Here is a 25,804-nt window from a genome sequence, read left to right as displayed (position 1 = left end):
TCAACCACCGCATTCTTATTGGCAGACTAAATAGCCTTGGTTTCTCAAATGACTGCCTCGCCTGGTTCACCAACTACTTCTCAGATAGAGTTCAATGTGTCAAATCGGAGGGCCTGTTGTCTGGACCTATGGCAGTCTCTATGGGGGTGCCACAGGGTTCAATTCTTGGGCCGACTCTTTTCTCCGTGTATATCAATGATGTCGCTCTTGCTGCTGGTGACTCTCAGATCCACCTCTACGCAGACGACACCATTTTGTATACATCTGGCCCTTCATTGGACACTATGTTAACAAACCTCCAAACGAGCTTCAATGCCATACAACACTCCTTCCGTAGCCTCCAACTGCTCTTAAACACTAGTAAAACTAAATGCATGCTCTTCAATCGAACGCTGCTGGCACCCACCCACCCGACTAGAATCATTACTCTCGACGGGTCTGACCTAGAGTGTGTGGACAACTATAAATACCTAGGTGTCTGGTTAGACTGTAAACTCTCCTTCCAGACTCACATTAAGCATCTCCAATCCAAAGTTAAATCTAGATTCGGCTTCCTTTTTCGCAACAAAGCCTCCTTCACTCATGCTGCCAAACATGCCCTCGTAAAACTGACTATCCTACCGATCCTTGACTTCAGCGATGTCATTTACAAAATAGCCCAACACTCTACTCAGCAAATTGGATGTAGTCTATCACAGTGCCATCCGTTTTGTCACCAAAGCCCCATATATTACCCACCACTATGACCTGTACACTCTTGTTGGCTGGTCCTCACTACATATTCGTCGCCAAACCCACTGGCTCCAGGCCATTTATAAATCACTGCTAGGCAAATCTCGCCTTATCTTAGCTCATTGGTCACCATAGCAACACCCACCCGTAGTATGCGCTCCAGCAGGTATATCTCACTGGTCATCCCCAAAGCCAAAACCTCCTTTGGCCGCCATTCCTTCCAGTTCTCTGCTGCCAATGACTGGAACGAACTGCAAAAATCTCTGAAGCTGGAGACTCTTATCTCCCTCACTAACTTTAAGCATCAGTTGTCAGAGCACCTTACCAATCACTGCACCTGTACACAGCCCTTCTGAAATTAGCCCACTCAACTACCTCATCCCCATATTATTTATTTTGCTCATTTGCACCCCAGTATCTCTATTTGCACATCATCTCTTGCACATCTATAATTCCAGTGTTAATACTAATTGTAATTATTTTGCACTATGGCCTATTTATTGCCTTACCTCCATAACTTGCTACATTTGCACACACTGTATATATATTTTATGTGGTATTTTTGACTTTATGTTAACTCTGTGTTGTTGTTTTTATCGCACTGCTTTGCTTTATCTTGGCCAGGTCGCAGTTGTAAATGAGAACTTGTTCTCAACTGGCTTACCTGGTTAAAGAAAGGTGAAATAAAATAAATAAATACAATTTTAAAGGATAGGATTAGGGGAAGGGTTAGCTAACATGCTAAGTAGTTGGCAAGTTTCTAATTAGCTAAAATGTTGTCCGTGATGAGATTCGAACCGACAACCTTTAGGGTTATACGCCCACCGATCCATTTCATATTAATTTGAATGTCCTGGATTTACATTTACTATGTTATGTCTATTCTATGAGACCATGCTGGACCCTCTTACACCTATGTTATAACAGCTTTATTTTCCAAAGCATCTGTAGGCCAATTCCTGGCGATTTTATGAATCATTATATTACCCTTATTGTGTCAACAATGTTCTTGGACCACATTAAGAAACTGTTAGAGACTAAATTCAAATGTACTGAGCTCTCTAATTTTACTAATAGGACCTACAAAGACAATGTGGGTACAGTCTGAGCTTCTCCTTGTGACCTTGACAGGTTACGTGATGTTTACCTGTTGAGGAGCTTAATTTGTTTAGCAGGAAAAGAGGTCATTTGACTTCAGCTATCCTTCACATGTCACAAAAGAGAGCTTCCTTGTTGGTGGGCTGAACAGGCACAGGTACTGAGAGACATCTCTGATTGATGGGCTGTACGGGCACAGGCACTGAGCCAACCGTTTGGTGGGTGTGTACAGGTACTTGATGTCAGGTACATAATAGATCAAGAGCAGCAAAGGGCTGAGATTCACTCCACCGGGATTGAGCACTGGGGCATCATGCAGAGGAAGATCAGCTTCACTGGGCTCCTCATTACTGCTCTGTTTGCAGTGGTTTCCAGTCTGGAGAAGGAGTACATCTATGTGGAACAAGAAATGACCTGGCAGCAGGCTCAGAAGTACTGCAAAGAGCACTACACTGACCTGGCCTCCTTCAAAAAGCTGTTGACAGAATGCCAAGAGTGTGCAAAGCTGTCATCAAGGCAAAGGGTGGCTATTTGAAGAATATCAAATATAAAATATATTTAGATTTGTTTAACACTTTTTTGGTTGCTACATGATTCCATATGTGTTATTTCATAGTTTTGATGTCTTCACTATTATTCTACAATGTAGAAAATAGTAAAAATAAAGAAAAACCCTTGAATGAGTAGGTGTGTCCAAACTTTTGACTGGTACTGCATATACAAATAGACCATTGTCATATATGGATATGTACCATTTACTTTGAAATGGACTGTGTTTACAGCATGAGCGGTCATGAGTAGATGTGCTTGTTTTGAGATCAAAGCGAGAGCTGCAGGTAGCCAAGTGTGCACATTTTGCTCATATTCTTTGCTAGTTAGTGAGTTATTAGCCCAGTTATAGATAATTTGTAGTCAGCAATAGGGGAGTGATTGCTTCCTACATTTCTAGACATCTTTGAAAAGCAAGTCAGGTAAAGAGATTTTTTTTTCTTAAAGGGCAGTGTTGTATTTTGGGACAGGCTTGAATAAACTAAGTAGCTAATAGGCAGAGGGTAGCATCATTTGTCTGTTTCTCTGTAATAATGGTATGGGAATAATAATGCATTTTATTTTGTAAAACATTGATGATGGCTTGTAACTTTGTACGTTTCTTGGTAACTTAGGTAGTGTAAAACGATTGGATAACTTGGTAGTGTAAAACGATTGGATAACTTGGTAGTGTAAAACGATTGGAGAACTTGGTAGTGTAAAACGATTGGAGAACTTGGTAGTGTAAAATGATTGGAGAACTTGGTAGTGTAAAATGATTGGAGAACTTGATAATATAAAACGATTGGATAAATCTCAGTTATACACAAGTATTGTCTTATGTATGTTAAGGTCGAATGGCATTAAGATGGCCAGATTGGAGCAGTTAAAAAAATATTTTAAAGACCTTGTTAACAAGGTGAAAGACTTAAAGAAGTGTCCGTTCATCTCTTGCCCTCTTCCTCCGCTGGGTCATAGAAGTGGCAGATTCAGTAGATCCGCAGGCATTACTTTTATCGACAATTTTGATACCTTTTGGAAACAGAAAATACTTTTCAGGGATGATGGAATTCACCCAAATCACCTTGTTGCATGGACACTATCTAATCACTACAAGGCAGCTCTGAGAAATTGACTATTATGCTCTTTTACTAGCCCTGCTATGGCTAGAAAGGAGGGTATTGCCATTAGCACTTTTACTAATTTGTATTGTAAAGTGAAGCCGCTGCTGTCTCAGGTAATCCCTTCTATTATTACGTCTCAATGCCCCCAGCAAACAATTTTATTTTATCAGAAACATGGTTATCTGGGAAGATTGTGGATTCTGAGGTTACTATTGATGGTTTTAAAGTTTTCAGGGCTGATAGAATGGGCAAAGGTGGTGGTTTTGATGCTACAGTGCCTTGCAAAGGTATTAATCCCCCTTGGCGTTTTTCCTATTTTGTTGCATTACAACCTGTAATTTAAATTGATTTTATTTGGATTTCATGTAATGGACATACACAAAATAGTCAAAATTGGTGAAGTGGAATGAAAAAAAATAACTTGTTTCAAAAAAGTATAAAAAATAAATAACGGAAAAGTGGTGCGTGCATATGTATTCACCCCCTTTGCTATGAAGCCCCTAAATAAGATCTGGTGCAACCAATTACCTTGTCACATAATTAGTTAAATAAAGTCCACCTGTGTGCAATCTAAGTGTCACATGACCTGTCACATGATCTCAGTATATACAGTGAGGGAAAAAAGTATTTGATCCCCTTCTGATTTTGTACATTTGCCCACTGACAAAGAAATTATCAGTCTATAATTTTAATGGTAGGTTTATTTGAACAGTGAGAGACAGAATAACAACAAAAACATCCAGAAAAACTCATGTCAAAAATGTTATAAATTGATTAGCATTAATGAGGGAAATAAGTATTTGACCCCCTCTCAATCAGAAAGATTTCTGGCTCCCAGGTATCTTTTATACAGGTAACGAGCTGAGATTAGGAGCACACTCTTAAAGGGAGTGCTCCTAATCTCAGTTTGTTACCTGTATAAAAGACACCTGTCCACAGAAGCAATCAATCAATCAGATTCCAAACTCTCCACCATGGCCAAGACTAAAGAGCTCTCCAAGGATGTCAGGGACAAGATTGTAGACCTACACAAGGCTGGAATGGGCTACAAGAACATCGGCAAGCAGCTTGGTGAGAAGGTGACAACAGTTGGTGTGATTATTCGCAAATGGAAGAAACACAAAATAACTGTCAATCTCCCTCGGCCTGGGGCTCCATGCAAGATCTCACCTCGTGGAGTTGCAATGATCATGAGAACGGTGAGGAATCAGCCCAGAACTACACGGGAGGATCTTGTCAATGATCTCAAGGCAGCTGGGACCATAGTCACCAAGAAAACAATTGGTAACACACTACGCCATGAAGGAATGAAATCCTGCAGCGCCCGCAAGGTCCCCCTGCTCAAGAAAGCACATACAGTGGGGAGAACAAGTATTTGATACACTGCCGATTTTGCAGGTTTTCCTACTTACAAAGCATGTAGAGGTCTGTAATTGGTATCATAGGTACACTTCAACTGTGAGAGACGGAATCTAAAACAAAAATCCAGAAAATCACTTTGTATGATTTTTAAGTAATTAATTTTCATTTTATTGCATGACATAAGTATTTGATCACCTACCAACCAGTAAGAATTCCGGCTCTCACAGACCTGTACGTTTTTCTTTAAGAAGCCCTCCTGTTCGCCACTCATTACCTGTATTAACTGCACCTGTTTTAACTCGTTACCTTTATAAAAGACACCTGTCCACACACTCAATCAAACAGACTCCAACCTCTCCACAATGGCCAAGACCAGAGAGCTGTGTAAGGACATCAGGGATAAAATTGTAGACCTGCACAAGGCTGGGATGGGCTACAGGACAATAGGCAAGCAGCTTGGTGAGAAGGCAACAACTGTTGGCGCAATTATTAGAAAATGGAAGAAGTTCAAGATGACGGTCAATCACCCTCGGTCTGGGGCTCCATGCAAGATCTCACCTCGTGGGGCATCAATGATCATGAGGAAGGTGAGGGATCAGCCCAGAACTACACAGCAGGACCTGGTCAATGACCTGAAGAGAGCTGGGACCACAGTCTCAAAGAAAACCATTAGTAACACACTACGCCGTCATGGATTAAAATCCTGCAGCGCACGCAAGGTCCCCCTGCTCAAGCCAGCGCATGTCCAGGCCCGTCTGAAGTTTGCCAATGACCATCTGGATGATCCAGAGGAGGAATGGGAGAAGGTCATGTGGTCTGATGAGACAAAAATAGAGCTTTTTGGTCTAAACTCCACTCGCCATGTTTGGAGGAAGAAGAAGGATGATTACAACCCCAAGAACACCATCCCAACCGTGAAGCATGGAGGTGGAAACATCATTCTTTGGGGATGCTTTTCTGCAAAGGGGACAGGACGACTGCACCGTATTGAGGGGAGGATGGATGGGGCCATGTATCGCGAGATCTTGGCCAACAACCTCCTTCCCTCAGTAAGAGCATTGAAGATGGGTCGTGGCTGGGTCTTCCAGCATGACAACGACCCGAAACACACAGCCAGGGAAACTAAGGAGTGGCTCCGTAAGAAGCATCTCAAGGTCCTGGAGTGGCCTAGCCAGTCTCCAGACCTGAACCCAATAGAAAATCTTTGGAGGGAGCTGAAGGTCCGTATTGCCCAGTGACAGCCCCGAAACCTGAAGGATCTGGAGAAGGTCTGTATGGAGGAGTGGGCCAAAATCCATGCTGCAGTGTGTGCAAACCTGGTCAAGACCTACAGGAAACGTATGATCTCTGTAATTGCAAACAAAGGTTTCTGTACCAAATATTAAGTTCTGCTTTTCTGATGCATCAAATACTTATGTCATGCAATAAAATGCAAATTAATTACTTAAAAATCATACAATGTGATTTTCTGGATTTTTGTTTTAGATTCCGTCTCTCACAGTTGAAGTGTACCTATGATAAAAATTACAGACCTCTACATGCTTTGTAAGTAGGAAAACCTGCAAAATCGGCAGTGTATCAAATACTTGTTCTCCCCACTGTATATAGGCCCGTCTGAAGTTTGCCAATGAACATCTGAATGATTCAGAGGAGAACTGGGTGAAAGTGTTGTGGTCAGATGAGACCAAAATGGAGCTCTTTGGCATCAACTCAACTCGCCATGTTTGGAGGAGGAGGAATGCTGCCTATGACCCCAAGAACACCATCCCCACCGTCAAACATGGAGGTGGAAACATTATGCTTTGGGGGTGTTTTTCTGCCAAGGGGACAGGACAACTTCACAGCATCAAAGGGACGATGGACGGGGCCATGTACCGTCAAATCTTGGGTGAGAACCTCCTTCCCTCAGCCAGGGCATTGAAAATGGGTCGTGGATGGGTATTCCAGCATGACAATGACCCAAAACACACGGCCAAGGCAACAAACGTCAGCCTCGAAACCTTAATGACTTGGAGAAGATCTGCAAAGAGGAGTGGGACAAAATCCCTCCTGAGATGTGTGCAAACCTGGTGGCCAACTACAAGAAATGTCTGACCTCTGTGATTGCCAACAAGGGTTTTGCCACCAAGTACTAAGTCATGTTTTGCAAAGGAGTCAAATACTTATTTCCCTAATTAAAATGCAAATCAATTTATAACATATTTGACATGCGTTCTTCTGGATTTTTTTGTTGTTATTCTGTCTCTCACTGTTCAAATAAACCTACCATTAAAATTATAGACTGATCATTTCTTTGTCAGTGGGCAAACGTACAAAATCAGCAGGGGATCAAATACTTTTTTCCCTCACTGTAGATACCTGTTCTGAAATGCCCCAGAGTCTGCAACACCACTAAGCAAGGGGCACCACCAATCAAGTGGCACCATGAAGACCAAGGAGCTCTCCACACAGTTCAGGGACAAAGTTGTGGAGAAGTACAGATCAGGGTTGGGTTATAAAAAAATATCAGAAACTTTGAACATCCCACGGAGCTCCATTAAATCCATTCTTTAAAAATTGAAAGAATATGGCACAACAACAAACCTGCCAAGAGAGCGCCGCCCACCAAAACTCACAGACCAGGCAAGGAGAGCATTAATCAGAGAGGCAACAAAGACACCAAAGATGACCCTGAAGGAGCTGCAAAGCTCCACAGCGGAGATTGGAGTATCTGTCCATAGGACCACTTTAAGCCGTACACTCCACAGAGCTGGGCTTTACGGAAGAGTGACCAGAAAAAAAGCCATTGCTTAAAGAAGAAAATAAGCAAACACCTTTCGGTGTTCTCCAAAAGGCATGTGGGAGACTCCTCAAACATATGGAAGAAGGTACTCTGGTCAGATGAGACAAAAATTGAGCTTTTTGGCCATCAAGGAAAATGTCTGGCGCAAACCCAACACCTCGCATCACCCCGAGAACACCATGTTTTTCATCGGTAGGGACTGGGAAACTGGTCAGAATTGAAGGAATGATGGATGGCGCTAAATACAGGGAAATTCTTGAGGGAAACCTGTTTCAGTCTTCCAGAGATTTGAGACTGGGATGGAGGTTCACCTTCCAGCAGGATAATGACCCTAAGCATACTGCTAAAGCAACACTTGAGTGGTTTAAGGGGAAACATTAAAATGTCTTGGAATGGCCTAGTCAAAGCCCAGACCTCAATCCAATTGAGAATCTGTGGTATGACTTAAAGATTGCTGTACACCAGTGGAACCCATCCAACTTGAAGGAGCTGGAGCAGTTTTGCCTTGAAGAATGGGCAAACATCCCAGTGGCTAGATGTGCAAAGCTTATAGAGACATACCCCAAGAGACTTGCAGCTGTAATTGCTGCAAAAGGTGGCTCTACAAAGTATTGACTTTGGAGGGGTGAATAGTTATGCATGCTCAATTTTCCTGTTTTTTCCTGAAATCATTAAAGGGTTGTACTTCCTCTACTCTTCCCTTACAAATTAATGTGATATAATGAATTTAAACAACATTTTATTTCTGCAGATTCTCTCTTTGATAGTATTCAAAAACCTACTCACTTTGACAATGTACTGGATGTTAATTGGGGAATTTTACTGAATAATTTTGAAATCGTCGGTCAGGGTTTTTCGTTTCGGCAATTCACAGACAATGAAGTCCTTGATGTGTTGTTAGCGTTAGACATTAAGACATCTACAGGGGCCGAACATTTGGATCCAGCTCTACTCAAGTGTGCAGCATCCCTCATTGTTGGTGTAATAACCCACATCTTTAATTTAACTGTGTTATCAGGAAATATTCCTTATGTGCTGCCACTACACAAGGGAGGTGATTGTTGTAATCTTGACAACTATCGTCCCATATCAAGGCTTTCTTGTCTAGCTAAGATTCTTGAATCATTGGTGAATGAGCAACTTCGTTCTTTTTTATCTGTATTTTGAATCTACATCAATCAAGGTTTAGACCAGGGCACGGTACTATTACTGCAACCACATCAGTTGTAAATGATCTTGTCAATCCTTTGGATGCTAAGATGAATTGTGCTGCCATATTTATAGATTTGTCAAAAGCTTTTGATACAGTTGATCATTCTATCTTATTGAGTAAATTGTCTGTGTTAGGCCTTGGCACTGATGCCTGTTTGTGGTTTCAGAATTATCTTAGTGACAGAACTCATGCTATTATGATAGACAGGGTTAAATCCACATTTCTTGAAGTACTTAAAGGGGTACCCCAGGGTTCGATTTTGGGGCCATTGTTGCTCACATTGTATATAAATGACATTGGAAATACTGTTAACACCTGTAACATTAAGCTCTACACAGATGACAGTTATTTATTCCTGTGCCTCTTCAGTGCAGCAGGCCATTCGTGACCTTCAGCATGATTTTGACTCAATCCCATACTGATCTTAAATTAGTATTAAATGCAAATAAAACCACATTTATGCTGTTCTCTAGGTCTCGTAATGTTGACCCTGAGGACTTGCGTATTTGCACTCCAAATGGAGCCCAAATTGAGCAAGTTACTCACTATAAGTACTTGGGTATCTGGATTGATGACAAGTTGTCTTTTGAAACACACATTGAAAACTTAACAAAGAAGCTGAGATCTACAATTGTTTTTTTATATAGAAATAAATCCTGCCTCAGTTTTGAAAATAGAAGGAAGATTGTTCAAACAACGCTTCTTCCTGTAATAGACTATGGTGACATTAACGGTGACATTATTTATATGCACGCGGCAGCCTCTGTTTTGAAACCATTGGACTCAGTATTCCATTCAGCAATTTTATCACTGGGGAATGTTTTATGACTCATCATTGTATTCTTTACAAACATGTGGGATGGACCTCTCTGTCTTTTATTTATTTACAAAGCAGTCTTGCAGAAACTTCCTCTGTACATTACTTCATTGATTAATTTTAGAGGTATAAATGACCAAACTCGTTCTCAGGTATGGATAACTCTGGAGATCCCTTTGGTCTCCACAGAATTGGTCAAATCTGCTTGTAGTTTTTTTTGGCTCTTATGTGTGGAACAATACACAGAATTCCTTTCAGGCATTGAAAATTATTGATTGGAGACTTTTATGTTACAGAATGCGATTGCTTTTCTTAAATATATTTAATGTTGTGTATTATGTGTTTTATTATAATGTGTTTTGTAGGGCTGTTGTGTTTTATTTATGTATTGGGTTTTATTTGTAAACGTATACAGGGCTCTCTTGTAAAATAGTTTTATCTCAATGTGACTCCCTGTTTAAATAAAGGTTAATAATAATATAACAAATAAAAGGTGAGTAGCTACTGTACTTAAAGATTACTTTTACACACCTTTGTATAGACTGTTTCTACAGTCAACAAGCTTTCTGTATGTTCAGAGGGCTTTGTGTATTTTCTTTTAAAATAAATAAAGAAATACAAATACTTAGACGGTTGTTTTGTTTGAGTGTTGTTTTTAGGACTTTTACATTTCGTTCTATTTATAGTTTCATTAGAAATGTTTGCATTGCATCTGTGTCTGTGTATGTTTGCTGTGTCTCTGTATGGAATGTGGTTGAAGGGTCATAGGTAGGAGGAAATAAAACACAAAAAATCACTATCCCATTTATTTCTGGACTGGCTGCAGAATATTACATAATTCTACATGTTACATGATGTTTACCTGTTGAGGAGGTTCATTTGTTTCACATGAAAAGAGGTCATTTTATTTAGTCTGTACTTCACAGGTCACAAAATGTGTTTAGCAAAAACTATAAGGCACTCAATGGAGGGTACAGCATTGTTTAATGTGCTGCTTTAGTGATATTGACCCTAAGTGAAAACTGTGTGTAGTTCACCATCACTGGCTGCTCAGGCGCACTCCCAGGCGGTAGGGTTTTTGCGCCTGTGCTATGCCAAAAATCTGGCGGAAGTCAGGCGCACCTTCTTGTTCAGGCCAGACAAATTGGAAACGTCGAAGCAAGGTCACCAGTATCAGAAAGAGCTCCATGCGCGCTAACCCTTCTCCCAGGCATACACGAGAGCCTGAGGAACACAAACACACAAACACACACACACAGTTATTTATGTTGACAACACCCTCATACATATGCTGTAATAAACATGGTGGACAAGCCTTTTCTACATACAGTGCATTCGGAAAGTTTTCAGACCCCTTTACTTTTTCCACATTTTGCTACATTACAGCCTTATTCTAAAATTGATTAAATTGTTTTTTTCCTCATCAATCTACACACAATACCCCAGAATGACAAAGCAAAAACAGGTGTTTAGAAATTATACAGAAATACCTTAATTACATAAGTATTCAGACCCTTTGCTATGAGACTCGAAATTGAGCTCTGGTGCATCCTGTTTCCTTGGGGACCTTCAATGCTGCATACATTTTTTGGTACCCTTCCCCAGATCTGTGCCTCGATACAATCCTGTCTCTGAGCTCTACGGACAATTCCTTCGACCTCATGGCTTAGTTTTTGCTCTGACATGCACTGTCAACTGTGGGACCTTATATAGACAGGTGTGTGCCTTTCCAAATCATGTCCAATCAATTGAATTTACCACAGGTGGACTCCAATCAAGTTGTAGAAACATCTCAAGGATGATCAATGGAAACAGGATGCACCTGAGCTCAATTTCGAGGCTCATAGCAAAGGGTCTGAATACTTACGTAATTAAGGTATTTATCTTTTTTATTTTTAATAAATGTGCTAAAATTTATAAAAACCTGTTTTTGCTTTGTCATTCTGGGGTATTGAATGTAGATTGATCAGGAAAAAAATATTTAATACATTTTAGAATAAGGCTGAAACGTAACAAAATGTCAAAGGTCAAGGGGTCTGAATACTTTCCGAATGCACTGTATAAACACTCTTATATATCTTATATCAACACGAACTCTCTTGTTCAGTCTCTATGCATCCTCTCTCTCTTTCTCTCTCTCGCTCTCGCTCTACCTCTCTCTCTGTACCTGCTGAGAATGGCAGAAAGGCCTCTGGTTTCACAAACTCGCCATCCTCGTTGAGGAAGTTGTCAGGGTTGAACTCCTGAGGGAACTTCCACTGGCCCTCTTCATGGAGCACAGAGGACAGGTTAGGAATCACCATCGTGCCCTGGAACCGAAGAGGAAAGTGTAGTTAGGGTGAGAACTAGAGAAGGAGATGTACTCAAATGACTGAGAAATGGGGAGGTTACACAGATGATATCTCAGGTATAGCCTACATTCTTTACCCATCATGACATCACTCACTCTAGCCCAGGACACTTACCAAAATACATGTCCAAAAATAAAGAGGTTAACTAAAACAAAACAAAGACTAGCAGGCCGAGAAGCTCCATAGCCACCTCTCTCACGGATTAACTATGCCCTTGAATGCCTGCACTGTTGTGCTTATCAAGGACCCGGTTGCTGCAGTGCCCTAGGGATGAGGTGTGGAAGTGGTAGTGTGAACTGTCTATGTGCTACCACTAAACCACTCCCCATATCATAACAATATGCTGCCACTGGTGACCTTAGAACCCTTTTTGCATATACAGTACCAGTCAAAAGTTTGGACATACCTACTCATTCAAGGGTTTTTCTATTTTTGCTATTTTCTACTTTGTAGAATAATAGTGAAGACATCAAAACTATGAAATAACACATATGGAATCATTTAGAAACCAAAAAAGTGTTAAACAAATATAATTTATATTTGAGATTCTTCAAATAGCCACCCTTTGCCTTGATGACAGCTTTGCACACTCTTGGCATTCTCTCAACCAGCTTCACCTGGAATGCTTTTCCAAGAGTCGTGAAGGAGTTCCCACACATGCTGAGCACTTGTTGGCTGCTTTTCCTTCACTCTGCCGTCCGACTCATCCCAAACCATCTTAATTGGGTTGTCGGGGGATTGTGGAGGCCAGGTCATCTGATGCAGTGCTCCATCACTCTCCTTCTTGGTAAAATAGCCCTTACACAGGCTGGAGGTGAGTTGGGTCATTGTCCTGTTGAAAAACAAATGATAGTCCCACTAAGCCCAAACCAGATGGGATGGCGTATCGCTGCAGAATGCTGTGGTAGCCATGCTGGTTAAGTGTGCCTTGAATTCTAAATAAATCACAGAGAGTGTCACCAGCAAAGCACCCCCACATCATAACACCTCCTCCTCCATGCTTTACGGTGGGAACTACACATGTGGAGATCATCCGTTCCCCCACACCGCGTCACAAAGACACAGCGGTTGGAACCAAAAATCTCCAATTTGGACTCCAGACCAAAGGACAAATTTTCACCGGTCTAATGTCCATTGCTCATGATTCTTGGCCCAAGCAGGTCTCTTCTTCTTCTTGGTGTCCTTTAGCAGGGGTTTCTTTGCAGCAATTTGACCATGAAGGCCTGATTCACACAGTCCCTTCTGAACAGTTGATGATGAGATGTTTGTGACTTTAACTCTGTGAAGCATTTATTTGGGCTGCAATTTCTGAGGCTGGTAACTCTAATGAACTTATTCTCTGCAGCAGAGGTAACTCTAGGTCTTCCATTCCTGTGGCGGTCCTCATGAGAGCCAGTTTCATCATAGCGCTTGAATATTTTTGCGACTGCACTTGAAGAAACGTTCAAAGTTCTTGAAATGTTCTATATTGACTGACCTTCATATCTTTAAGTAATGATGGACTGTCATTTCTCTTTGCTTATTTGAACTTTTCTTGCCATAATATGGACTTGGTCTTTTACCAAATAGGGCTATCTTCTGTATACCACCCCTACCTTGTCACAACACAACTGATTGGCTCAAACGCATTAAGAAGGAAATAAATTCCACACATTAACTTTAAAGAAGTGTCCTTTAGTACTGGTTTCTTTGCAGCAATTCGACCATGAAGGCCTGATTCACGCAGTCTCCTCTGAGCAGTTGATGTTGAGATGTGTCTGTTACTTGAACTCTGTGAAGCATTTATTTGGGCTGCAATTTCTGAGGCTGGTAACTCTAATGAACGTATCCTCTGCAGCAGAGGTAACTCTGGGTCTTCCTTTCCTGTGGCGGTCCTCATGAGAGCCAGTTTCATCATAGCACTTAATGGTTTTTGCGACTGCACTTTAAGAAACTTTCAAAGTTCTTGAAATGTTCCGTATTGACTGACCTTCATGTCTTAAAGTAATGATGGACTGTTGTTTCTCTTTCCTTATTTGAGCTGTTCTTGCCATAACATGGACTTGGTCCATAGGGCTATGTTCTGTATACCACCCTTACCTTGTCACAACACAACTGATTGGCTCAAACACATGAAGAAGGAAACAAATTCCACAAATTAACTTTTAAGAAGGCACACCTGTTAATTGAAATGCATTCCAGGTGACTACCTCATGAAGCTGGTTGAGCGAATGCCAAGAGTGTGCAAAGCTGTCATCAAGGCAAAGGGTGGCTATTTGAAGAATCTCAAATATAAAATATATTTTGATTTGTTTAACACTTTTTTGGTTACTACATGATTCCATATGTGTTATTTCATAGTTTTGATGTCTTCACTATTATTCTACAAAGTAAAAAATAGTAAATATAAAGAAAAACCCTTGAATGAGTAGGTGTGTCCAAACTTTTGACTGGTAGTGTGTATGTATTTTGGTCACCACTTTGAACAACAACTGATAATCCGCTTGGGCTGGCAGACTCAAGAGGTCAAGACGGAGCTGGCCCTGAACTCGGAACTTGGCTGTCTCCTGGGGCACATGCATTCAACACCTGGTCCGGATACGTTTACTTCTCACATTAACGCACACATTAAATTAGGTTACAGACCATTTAGCTAGGCCTAGGACACCTAGACATAACGAGTGTAGCAAAATCAGTAGGCTAGTTAATCGGTTACGTAACAGTATCAGTTGTCATGTCAATGCTCACCTGGGGCAGCTGGTAGCCGTGTAGTTGCGTGTTGCAGGAGGTCATATGGAACACGCTAAGAGGAACAGTGTCAGCCATCCGCTGTGACTCGTGGATCACGGCTTGAACATACGGCATGGCGTGTCGGTCCTCAAACGAGGCATATGAACGTCCCTCAATAACGTCCTCAATTTCCCAGTGACAGCGTTCTGGAACACACACAGTCTTTGTGTACCATACACAAAATGTGTACCAGTATGTGTGTTGTATGTGTATTTACTCACCCTGTATGTGTTGGTTGGTCATCAGGTGTAGAATGGCACAGCGGAGGGTGTTGGAAGTGGTGTCTGTCCCAGCAATGAAAAGATCAATTAGTAGAAACACCATCTGAACATCATTAAATGTGGAGCCTCCATCACCAATCTGAGACATACACAAACACAGACACAGACACATTCCTAGGACTGAGCACCCAATTTTTGGTTAGAGCGCCAGCACAACACAACTACTAAGTTTGACTTTGAAAAATGTCTGTCTGTTTACTGAACTTGCATAGTTCTATTTCTCTCCTGATTAGTTACCTTGTCAATCTGGTCAAGGTAGCAGTCAATGAGGTCCCTGGGTTCTCCTGTGACCCTTGAACTTTTGTGGCGGGTCACAGCCTTCTGTGCATGTTCTTTGATTTCATCATAGATGTGGAAGGCTTTCTTGAAGGGCAAGGGTAGGGCCCTCAGGGCAGGTATGAGTTCATATAACTACAAGAGATAGATCAGCAGATCAAAGTGACAGAGCAATATAGCTATATATGTGTGGTTTAGCTAAATAAATTAGCTTCTTGAAGCCTTCTTCTGATCTCAGGCTGATTACAACTAAAGGCACTATGTGTCATTCAACAAATAGTGTCTTTTGGATAGTGTAATTTTGCCAAAAATAAATATCTATTTCACCTGATTTTAACATTCTGTCATAAAGAACATATGTTCAACTTCATAATAAACATGTTTTCCCATCTCAAGGTACTATTAAGAAAAATGACAATAAAAGTGACTATTAAAGAGAAAGTAAATCAGCCATAACTCCCCTTGTTACTGCGGAAATTGAAGCTTGTTGTGTGCAATAGGGAGGGGCAATTGAATACAAGTCTACCAAAACATTTGAACTTGTTAGAACGTGTTATGCTCGACATGCTCAGTTTTCCACCACAAAACACCAGAAAATTGCCAAATAGAGTAGAACCAACTCATTTGCTTTTACACTATGATTTGACTATTAGATGTTCAATGTTTCTTTTAAAATGATATAATTGAACGAGGAACAGTTTTACCATATTCAAACAAGAGTTCAGTTGATGTTACAGGTTTGAACTGAGGGACTGATGTACACTGAGTATACCAAACATTAGGAACATTTTCGGAGATTCTACAAGGTTTCGAAAGCGTTCCACAGGGATGCTGGCCCATGTTGACTCCAATGCTTCCCACAGTTATGTCAAGTTGTCTGGTGGGCCATTCTTGATACACACGGGAAACTGTTGAGCTTGAAAAACCCAGCAGTGTTGCAGTTCTTGACACAAACTGGTGCACCTGGCACCTACTACCATACTCCGTTCAAAGGCACTTAAATATTTTGTCTTGCCGATTCATCCTCTAAATGGCACACATACACAATCCATGTCTCAATTGTCTGTAGACCTCATCTCCACTGATTGAAGTGGATTTAACAAGTGACATCAATAAGGGATCATAGCTTTCACCTGGATTCACCTGGTCAGTCTATGTCATGGAAAGAGCAGGTGTTCTTAATGTTAATGTTTTGTATACTCAGTGTATACGTATATTCACAAAATCACTAATCACAGTAAATAAGTAGGAATCTTTAGATATTACTTTCCCAAAGCAACAAAATAACTAGGGCTTTACAATTACGTTTTATCAACACATATAGCGCCTTCCAACAGCCTCCTCTGGTGAAGTTATTACAGTTTTTTCCGACTGCTTACACACAAAATCTTTTCATGTCACACGATTTTTGAAACCTCTCACTCAAAGTGCAAAACTACACACCAAATCTCCAAAACCATAAGCTATTTCTCAGCCTTTGACTCAGTTGTCAATTGCATAAAACACTTTTTTCAAAACACTACACACAATTCTCTACCTAAAACACAAAAATCGAACAGGAAGTGACTTGCTTTCCTTTTCCAAACACAACCATTCAAAATGCTACACTTATTCACCAGGTCACACACACACTCTTCACATGTGCAAACACTAATTGCTTAACTGATCACTAACCAATCACTGCTTTACTGTAGTATAGGCCTATAAATAGGTCAATGGTCAGATTACCTCTTTTGAACAATGGATGCCAACAATGGACAGAGAGCAAGAGGAGTAGGAGGGAGAGGCAGGGGACAACAACGAGGACAAATTCAAAGACGAAGTGTTGGAAGAGGAGGAGGAGGAGGAAGAGGAAAATGAAGAGGAAGAGGAAGAGGAAGAGGAAGAAGAGGACGAGGGCAAAGAAGAGAAGGAAGGAGATTTATTTATGTGGATGAGGTTGGCTTCAACCTCACCAAAACCAGGCGCCGCTGAAGAAATGTAAAAGGACAGAGGGCAATTACCAATGTCCCTGGACAGCGTGGGGGTAATATAACTATGTGTGCTGCCATCACTCAAAACGGGGTCCTCCATCACAATGCCACACTGGGTCCGTACAAGACCGGCCATAGGCTCACTTTTCTGGATGCAATTTACACAATGCTTGTCCCTGATCCAGATCAGGAGCCTGCTGGATTTGTGGTTATATGGGACAATGTTAGTTTTCACCGGGCTGTTCTGGTCCAAAACTGGTTTGCCACCCATCCACAATTTGTAGTTTTGTACCTACCCTCATATTCACCTTTTCTAAATCCCATAGAGGAATTCTTCTCAGCCTGGCGCTGGAAAGTGTATGATTGCCAACCCTATGCCCGCATGCCGCTTCTCCAGGCAATGGAGGACGCATGTGGGGACATAGAGGTTGCCTCTGTCCAAGGTTGGATACGCCATGCTAGGAGATACTTCCCTCGATGTTTGGCAAGAGAAAACGTATCTTGTGATGTGGACAAAGTATTGTGGCCAGACCCAGCCCGGAGAAGAGATGAAGCGTAGCTTAGCACTGGTGACTGCCCACCCCCCTACCAATTCCTGGACTGCCCCCCGGGACCCCACACACACAATTGTGTTCTTTACTGTATTCTAAAGAATATACTTTTGGTTTACATATGTTTATGGTTTTGTTGTGTGCTACTGTATACAACAGTAATGTTTGGCCTAATAAATATTTTCTGTTTCTACATTGCATTGGTGTTTACAGTGTACTTGTTACCCCTCTCAGCAGATTACTTTCACTGTAGAACATTGTATTGAAATGTAGATATAAGCCTATGAAAGACCAAAGAGCTTTAGATTTAGAACAACAGTGTTTACATGGTATATCCAAAAATGTACTATTATGAAAGAAGTGTTTGCCATTTGATGCAAATGCTTCATTCTGACATGTGTTTACGGCATTTTGAATGCAGTGTTACATTTTGAAGGAGATGTGAGGCATTTTTGCATTTTGTGTGTGCAGTTTTGGGAATTGTGTGTAGAGTTTTGAAAAAAGGAGACATAGTTTTGAAAACGTGTGTAAGCAGTTGGAAAAAACTGTAATTACACTTTGGATGGCGTATCAATACACCCAGTCATTACAAAGACACAGGCGTCCTTCCTAACTCAGATCCCGGAGAGGAAGGAAACCGCTCAGGAATTTCACCATGAGGCCAATGGTGACTTTAAAATCAAATCAAATCTAATCTAATTTTATTTGTCACATGTGCCGAAGACAACAAGTGTAGACCTAGTGTAGAACATTTTGAGGATCTGAGGACCCATACCAAATATTTTCAGTCTCCTGAGGGGGAATTGGCGTTGTCATGCCCTCTTCACGACTGTCTTGGTGTGTTTGGACCATGATAGTTCGTTAGTGATCTGGACGCCAAGGAACTTGAAGCTCTCGACCTCCTCTACAGCCCCATCGATGTGAATGAGGGTGTGCTCGGCCCCCCCTTTTCCTGTAGTCCACGATCAACTATTTTGTCTTGCTCACGTTGAGGGAGAGGTTGTTGTCCTGGCACCACACTGCCAGGTCTCTGACCTCCTCCCTGTAGGCTGTCTCATTGTTATCGGTGTTCAGTCCTACCACCGTTGTTTTGTCTGCAAACTTAATGATGGTGTTGGAGTCGTGCGTGGCCACGCAGTCGTGGGTGAACAGGTAGTACAGGAGGGGACTAAGCACGCACCCCTGAGGGGCCCCCATTTTGAGGGTCAGCATGGCAGATGTGTTGTTGCCTACCCTTACCACCTGGGGGCGGCCCATCAGGAAGTCCAGGATCCAGTTGCAAAGGGAGGTGTTTAGTCCAAGGGGCCTTAGCTTAATGATTAGCTTTGAGGGCACTATGGTGTTGAACACTGAGCTGTAGTCAACGAACAGCATTCTCACATAGCTGTTCCTTTCTTCCAGGTGGGTAAGTACAGTGGGGAGTGCAATGGAGATTGCGTCTTCTGTGGATCTGTTGGGGTGGTATGCGAATTGTAGTGGGTCTAGGTTTTCTGGGATGATGGTGTTGATGTGAGCCATGACCAGCCTTTCAAGGCACTTCATGGCTACAGATGTGAGTGCTACAGGGCGGTAGTCATTTAGACAGGTTACCTTGGCATTCTTGGCCACAGGGACTATGATGGTCTGCTTGAAACATGTAGGTATTACAGACTCGGTCAGGGAGAGGTTGAAAATGTCAGTGAAGACACTTTCCAGTTGGTCAGGGCATGCGCTGAGTATGCGTCCTGGTAATCCGTCTGGCCCTGCTGCCTTGTGAATGTTGACCTGTTTAAAGGTCTTACTCACATCGACTACGGCGAGCGTGATCACACAGTCGTCCGGAACAGCTGGTTCTCTCAAGCATGATTCAGTGTTGCTTGCCTCGAAGCGAGCATAGAAGGCATTTAGCTCGTCTGGTAGACTTGTTTTATTTATTTATTTATTTAACCTTTATTTAACCAGGTAAGCCAGTTGAGAACAAGTTCTCATTTACAACTGCGACCTGGCCAAGATAAAGCGAAGCAGTGCGATAAAAACAACAAAACAGAGTTACATATGAGGTAAAACAAAACATAAAGTCAAAAAATACAACATAAAATATATATATACAGTGTGTGCAAATGTAGCAAGTTATGGAGGTAAGGCAATAAATAGGCTATAGTGCAAAATAATTACAATTAGTATTAACACTGGAATGATAGATGTGCAAGAGATTATGTGCAAATAGAGATACTGGGGTGCAAATGAGCAAAATAAATAACAATATAGGGATGAGGTAGTTGGGTGGGCTAATTTCAGATGGGCTGTGTACAGGTGTCACGCCCTGGCTCTGGGGACTCTTATATGTTGAGCCAGGGTGTGGATTTTCTATGTGTCATTTTCTATGTTTTGTTCTAGTTCATGTATTTCTATGTTGGCCAGGGTGGTTCCCAATCAGAGGCAGCTGTTGCTTGTTGTCTCTGATTGGGGACTATACTTAGGCAGCCTGTTTGGCACTGTTTATTGTGGGATCTTGTTCCGTAAGGTTTGTTTTGGTGTATTAACCTAGGACTTCACGTATCGTTTGTTGTTTTATTTTGATCGTGTGTTAAGTACGTAATAAAAGTATGTACGCTTACCACGCTGCGCCTTGGTCCGCTTCATCTTATAACGATCGTGACAACAGGTGCAGTGATCGGTAAGGTGCTCTGACAACTGATGCTTAAAGTTAGTGAGGGAGATAAGAGTCTCCAGCTTCAGAGGTTTTTGCAATTCGTTCCAGTCATTGGCAGCAGAGAACTGGAAGGAATTGCGGCCAAAGGAGGTGTTGGCTTTGGGGATGACCAGTGAGATATACTTCAGAGCCGGTGTAGTAGGATTCAATCTTAGTCCTGCTTTGCCTTTTTGATGGTTCGTCGGAGGGCATGGCGGATTTCTTATAAGCATCCGGATTAGTGTCCCGCTCCTTGAAAGCTACGAAAAATATATATGCAAATATGGTAAATAGTGTGTTGTACAGCTTATAATGAGGTACTCTACCTCAGGCGAGCAAAACCTCGAGACGTCCTTAATATTAGAGATTGTGCACCAGCTGTCGTTGACAAATAGACACAGACCATCACCTCTCATCTTAGCGAAGGTTGCTGTTCTGTCTTGCCGATGCACGGAAAACCCAGCCAACTGTATATTATCCATGTCCTCGTTCAGCCACGACTCCGTAAAACATAAGATATTACAGTTTTTAATGTACAGAATGGAGCAAAATCCTAGACGAAAACCTGGTTCAGTATGCTTTCCACCAGAAACTGGGAGATGATTTCACCTTTCAGCAGGACAATAAGATCCTGTTAAGGCAAGGGCTGATTTCAAGGTTTTACTGTTAACCTATAAAGCGTTACATGGGCTTGCTCCTACCTATCTTTCCGAGTTGGTCCTGCCGTACATACCAATACGTACGCTACGGTCACAAGACGCAGGCCTCCTAATTGTCCCTAGAATTTCTAAGCAAACAGCGGGAGGCAGGGCTTTCTCCTATAGATCTCCATTTTTATGGAACAGTCTGCCTACCCATGTGAGAGACGCAGACTCGGTCTCAACCTTTAAGTCTTTACTGAAGACTTATCTCTTCAGTAGGTCATATGATTGAGTGTAGTCTGGCCCAGGAGTGTGAAGGTGAACGGAAAGGCTCTGGAGCAACGAACAGCCCTTGCTGTCTCTGCCAGGCCGGTTCCCCTCTCCACTGGGGTTCTCTGCCTCTAACCCTGTTGCAGGGGCTGAGTCACTGGCTTGCTGGTGCTCTTTCATGCCGTCCCTGGGAGGGGTGCGTCACTTGAGTGGGTTGAGTTACTGACGTGATCTTCCTGTCTGGGTTGGCGCCCCCCCTTGGTTTGTGCTGTGGTGGAGACCTCTGTGGGCTATACTCGGCCTTGTCTCAGGATTGTAAGTTGGTGGTTGAGGATATCCCTCTAGTGGTGCGGGGGCTGTGCTTTGGCAGAGTGGGTGGGGTTATATCCTTCCTGTTTGGCCCTGTCCGGGGGTTTCTTCGGATGGGGCCACAGTGTCTCCGGACCGCTCCTGTCTCAGCCTCCAGTATTTATGCTGCAGTAGTTTATGTGTCGGGGGGCTGGGGTTAGTTGGTTATACCTGGAGTACTTCTCCTGTCTTATCCAGTGTCCTGTGTGAATTTAAGTATGCTCTCTCTAATTCTCTCGTTCTCTCTTTCTCTCTGAGAACCTGAGCCCTAGGACCATACGTCAGGACTACCGGGCATGATGACACCTTGCTGTCCCCAGTCCGCCTGGCCTTGCTGCTATTCCAGTTTCAACTGTTCTGCCTGCGGTTACGAAACCCCTACCTGTCCCAGACCTGCTGTTTTCAACTCTTAATGATCGGCTATGAAAAGCCAACTGAGAGACCTGAGCCCTAGGACCATACGTCGGGACTACCGGCCGTGGTGACTCCTTGCTGTCCCCAGTCCGCCTGGCCTTGCTGCTATTCCAGTTTCAACTGTTCTGCCTGCGGTTATGGAACCCCTACCTGTCCCAGACCTGCTGTTTTCAACTCTTAATGATCGGCTATGAAAAGCCAACTGAGATTTATTCCTGATTATTATTTGACCATGCTTGTCACTTATGAACATTTTTGAACATCTTGGCATGGTTCTGTTATAATCTTCACCCGGCACAGCCAGAAGAGGACTGGCCACCCCTCATAGCCTGGTTCCTCTCTAGGTTTCTTCCTAGGTTTTCGCCTTTCTAGGGAGTTTTTCCTAGCCACCGTGCTTCTACACCTGCATTACTAGCTGTTTGGGGTTTTAGGCTGGGTTTCTGTACAGCACTTCGAGATATTAGCTGATGTAAGAAGGGCTATATAAAATAAAATTGATTGATTGATTGATTGATTGATAAAACACAAGGCCAAATCTACACTGGAGTTGCTTACCAAGAAGACAGTGAATGTTCCTCAGTGGCCGAGTTACAGTTTTGACTTAAATCTACTTGAAGTCTATGGCAAGACCTGAAAATGGTTGTCTAGCAATGATCAACAACCAATTTGATAGAGCTTGAAGAATTTTGAAATAAAAAATGGTCATGGTCGAATTGCTGCAAAGAAACCACTACTAACGGACACCAATAAGAAGAAGAGACCTGCTTGGGCAAACATGAGCAATGGACATTAGACCGGTGGAAATGTGTCCTTTGGTCTGGAGTCCAAATTGGAGATTTTTTGGTTCAAACCGCCGTGTCTTTGTGAGACGCGGTGTGGGTGAACGGATGATCTCCGCATGTGTAGTTCCCACTGTAAAGCATGGAGGAGGAGGTGTTTTGGTGTGGGGGTGCTTTGCTGGTTACACTGTCTGTGCTTTATTTAGAATTCAAGGCACACTTAACCAGCATGACTACCACAGCATTCTGCAGCGATATGCCATCCCATCTGGATTGGGCTTAGTGGGACTATAATTTGTTTTTCAACAGGACAATGACCCAACACACCTCCAGGCTGTGTAAGGGCTATTTGACCAAGAAGGAGAGTGATGGAGTGCTGCATCAGATGACCTGGCCTCCACAATCCCCCGACCTCAACCCAATTGAGATGGTTTGGGATGAGTCAGACGGCAGAGTGAAGGAAAAGCAGCCAACAAGTGCTCAGCATATGTGGGAACTCCTTCAAGACTCTCGGAAAAGCATTCCAGGTGAAGCTGGTTGAGAGAATGCCAAGAGTGTGCAAAGCTGTCATCAAGGCAAAGGGTGGCTATTTGAAGAATCTCAAATATAAAATATATTTTGATTTGTTTAACACTTTTTGGGTTACTATATGATTCCATATGTGTTATTTCATAGTTTTGATGTCTTCACTATTATTCTACAAGGTAAAAATAGTAAAAATAAAGAAAAACCCTTGAATGAGTAGGTGTGTCCAAACCTTTGACTGGTACTGTATGTAAATATGATCTTTACATTTTCTATTTGTTATACATTTGCAAAAATGTCTAAAAACCAGTTTTTGATTTGTCATTATGAGGTTATGTGTGTAGATTGTTGAGGGAAAAAAACAATTTAATCCATTTTAGAATAAGGCTGTAACATAACAAAATGTGGAAAAAGTCAAGGGGTCTGAATACTTTCAGAATGCACTGTATATGTATATGTGTATATATGGTACCTATTGTATTTTGTACTATTTTTGTTATGATGTTTGATTTCAAAATGCCCCGTCTGATATACAGTCTGTGTGCAAGCGAGTAAACACCAATTAACTGGCTGGGAATTTCTTTAAGAACACAACGCAAGAGAGTTACGATGTATGATCACATCTGTTAGATACACACACACACACACATACATACATACCAGTGGAGGCTGCTGAGGGGAGGACGGCTCATAATAATGTCTGGAATGGAGTCAATGGAATGGCATCAAAGACGTTGTTTCCCTGTGTTTGATACCATTCCATTGACTCCATTCCAGCCATTACTATGAGCCGTCCTCCCCTCAGCAGCCTCCACTGATACATACGCAGTTCACACAGTACCGACAAGGCGGTGTGTGTTTGTGCTCTGCATCATCTAAACTGATTTAAGGCCACCTCTACCTACACCAATATTATATCACAAATTATAAAACTGACCCAGGACCAGCCTAGGGGACACTAGGGATCAAGAACCCAATACCTTTGCCTTCTGTGATGTCGCTGATCATGAGATGGTTTGGTCGTCCTGAAAATTCCGCTGTGCGTGTCACCAGTGCCTCACGAACCGCCTCAAGGCCATTCAGAACTACGACAGGCCGTGATCCGATGTACAGACTGAACACGTTACCATAGCGCCTCTTCAGCTGAAACACAGAGGTAGAGAGAGGGAGAGAATGTTCCCAAGCCGAACAGTAAGTTGTGTGACAAGTCAGACACATCTGAAGATGAGACTAAACCATAGCAACCAACTACTGACAGTTCCAGCGGAGGCTGCTGAGGGGAGGACGGCTCATAATAATGGATGGAACGGAGCGAATGGAATGATGAATTTGATACCATTCCACCTATTCCGAGCCCGTCCTCCCAAATTAAGGTGCCACCAACCTCCTGTGAAAAGTTATTGTATTGTATCATTGACACTCTTCTCTCTATCTGGGTTAAATTAATATCGATGAACCAACTTCTGTAATAAAACAAATCCCCATCAATAACCTTTTGAGGGTTGTCAATGAATGATACTGTATCTCTAAACACATTGTAGTGAACTAAGTGGACTTTGTTTCAAAAGTCACAGTGCATGTTGATTTAGGCCTGATGGAACCTGTCGGAATCTGACCTATTCTAGGATCAATCACAGTTTAGTGGCTGTTGCTGTTCTGACATGAATCACAATAGCATTTTAGTTAGTATCTAAGCTGCTTTAGTTGAAAGTCTTGTAAAAAAATATATGTTGTTTGTTCAAGCTAAAAGGTCTGTGAGGACGCTACAAAAACATATCTTGCTTCACACAGTTTGGGCAACTTCAAACAAAACCAAATTACTGTTAACTATTCAATCACTGACAACATACAGTATATGACACACAAATCAACCGAGTGTAAACCAAACTTTTCCAGGTTTGTGGATTTTTTGTCAAGTTTTCTTACCCTTTCCAGGTCTTTGAGGGGGTTGACAGGGTCCAGCTGTAGCAGATTGCCGAGGATGGGCAGGGGACGGGGTCCTGGGGGGAAGTTTTTAGGTCGGCGGACCCTGATGAAGAAGAACAGAAGGAGGAAAAAGAGCAACAACATCACAGACCCTATCATGGTGACTGGGCAGCAGGAAATGTGTCCTTCACCATTTAAAGATACCAACCACACCACCCAGGGATATTTGCTGACTCTTAGACCCCACCCATACACATTGGACTGCTTTGAACACTAGCAGTCAGACAGTGTTTATGAGAAGGGATATTTGCTTACTCTGAGTTTACAGTCTTGATATTGACTAGCCTATTTAGCCTATTAGGGGATTACGAAC

At 42.3% G+C, this 25,804-nt stretch overlaps 1 protein-coding gene across 1 annotated transcript; it reads right to left on the bottom strand.

The window, feature by feature from the left end:
• Positions 1 to 10,448: 10,448 nt before the first annotated feature.
• LOC311128564 (cytochrome P450 2D15-like) lies at positions 10,449 to 25,630 on the bottom strand. The gene is made up of 7 exons (XM_084160751.1): positions 25,432 to 25,630; positions 24,463 to 24,648; positions 15,295 to 15,468; positions 14,998 to 15,136; positions 14,735 to 14,922; positions 11,824 to 11,965; positions 10,449 to 10,880 (listed from the first exon to the last, which is right to left on the bottom strand). Exons 1-7 carry the CDS (start codon positions 25,588 to 25,590, stop codon positions 10,696 to 10,698), a joined length of 1,173 nt encoding a protein of 390 aa, XP_084016877.1. The 5' UTR covers positions 25,591 to 25,630; the 3' UTR covers positions 10,449 to 10,695.
• Positions 25,631 to 25,804: the final 174 nt, after the last annotated feature.

Source organism: Coregonus lavaretus (assembly GCF_964263955.1).
Source record: "Coregonus lavaretus genome assembly, chromosome: 4".
NCBI lineage: Eukaryota > Metazoa > Chordata > Actinopteri > Salmoniformes > Salmonidae > Coregonus > Coregonus lavaretus.
Note: the sequence above shows the minus strand (reverse complement) of the source record. Positions and strands in the feature narration are given on the sequence as shown.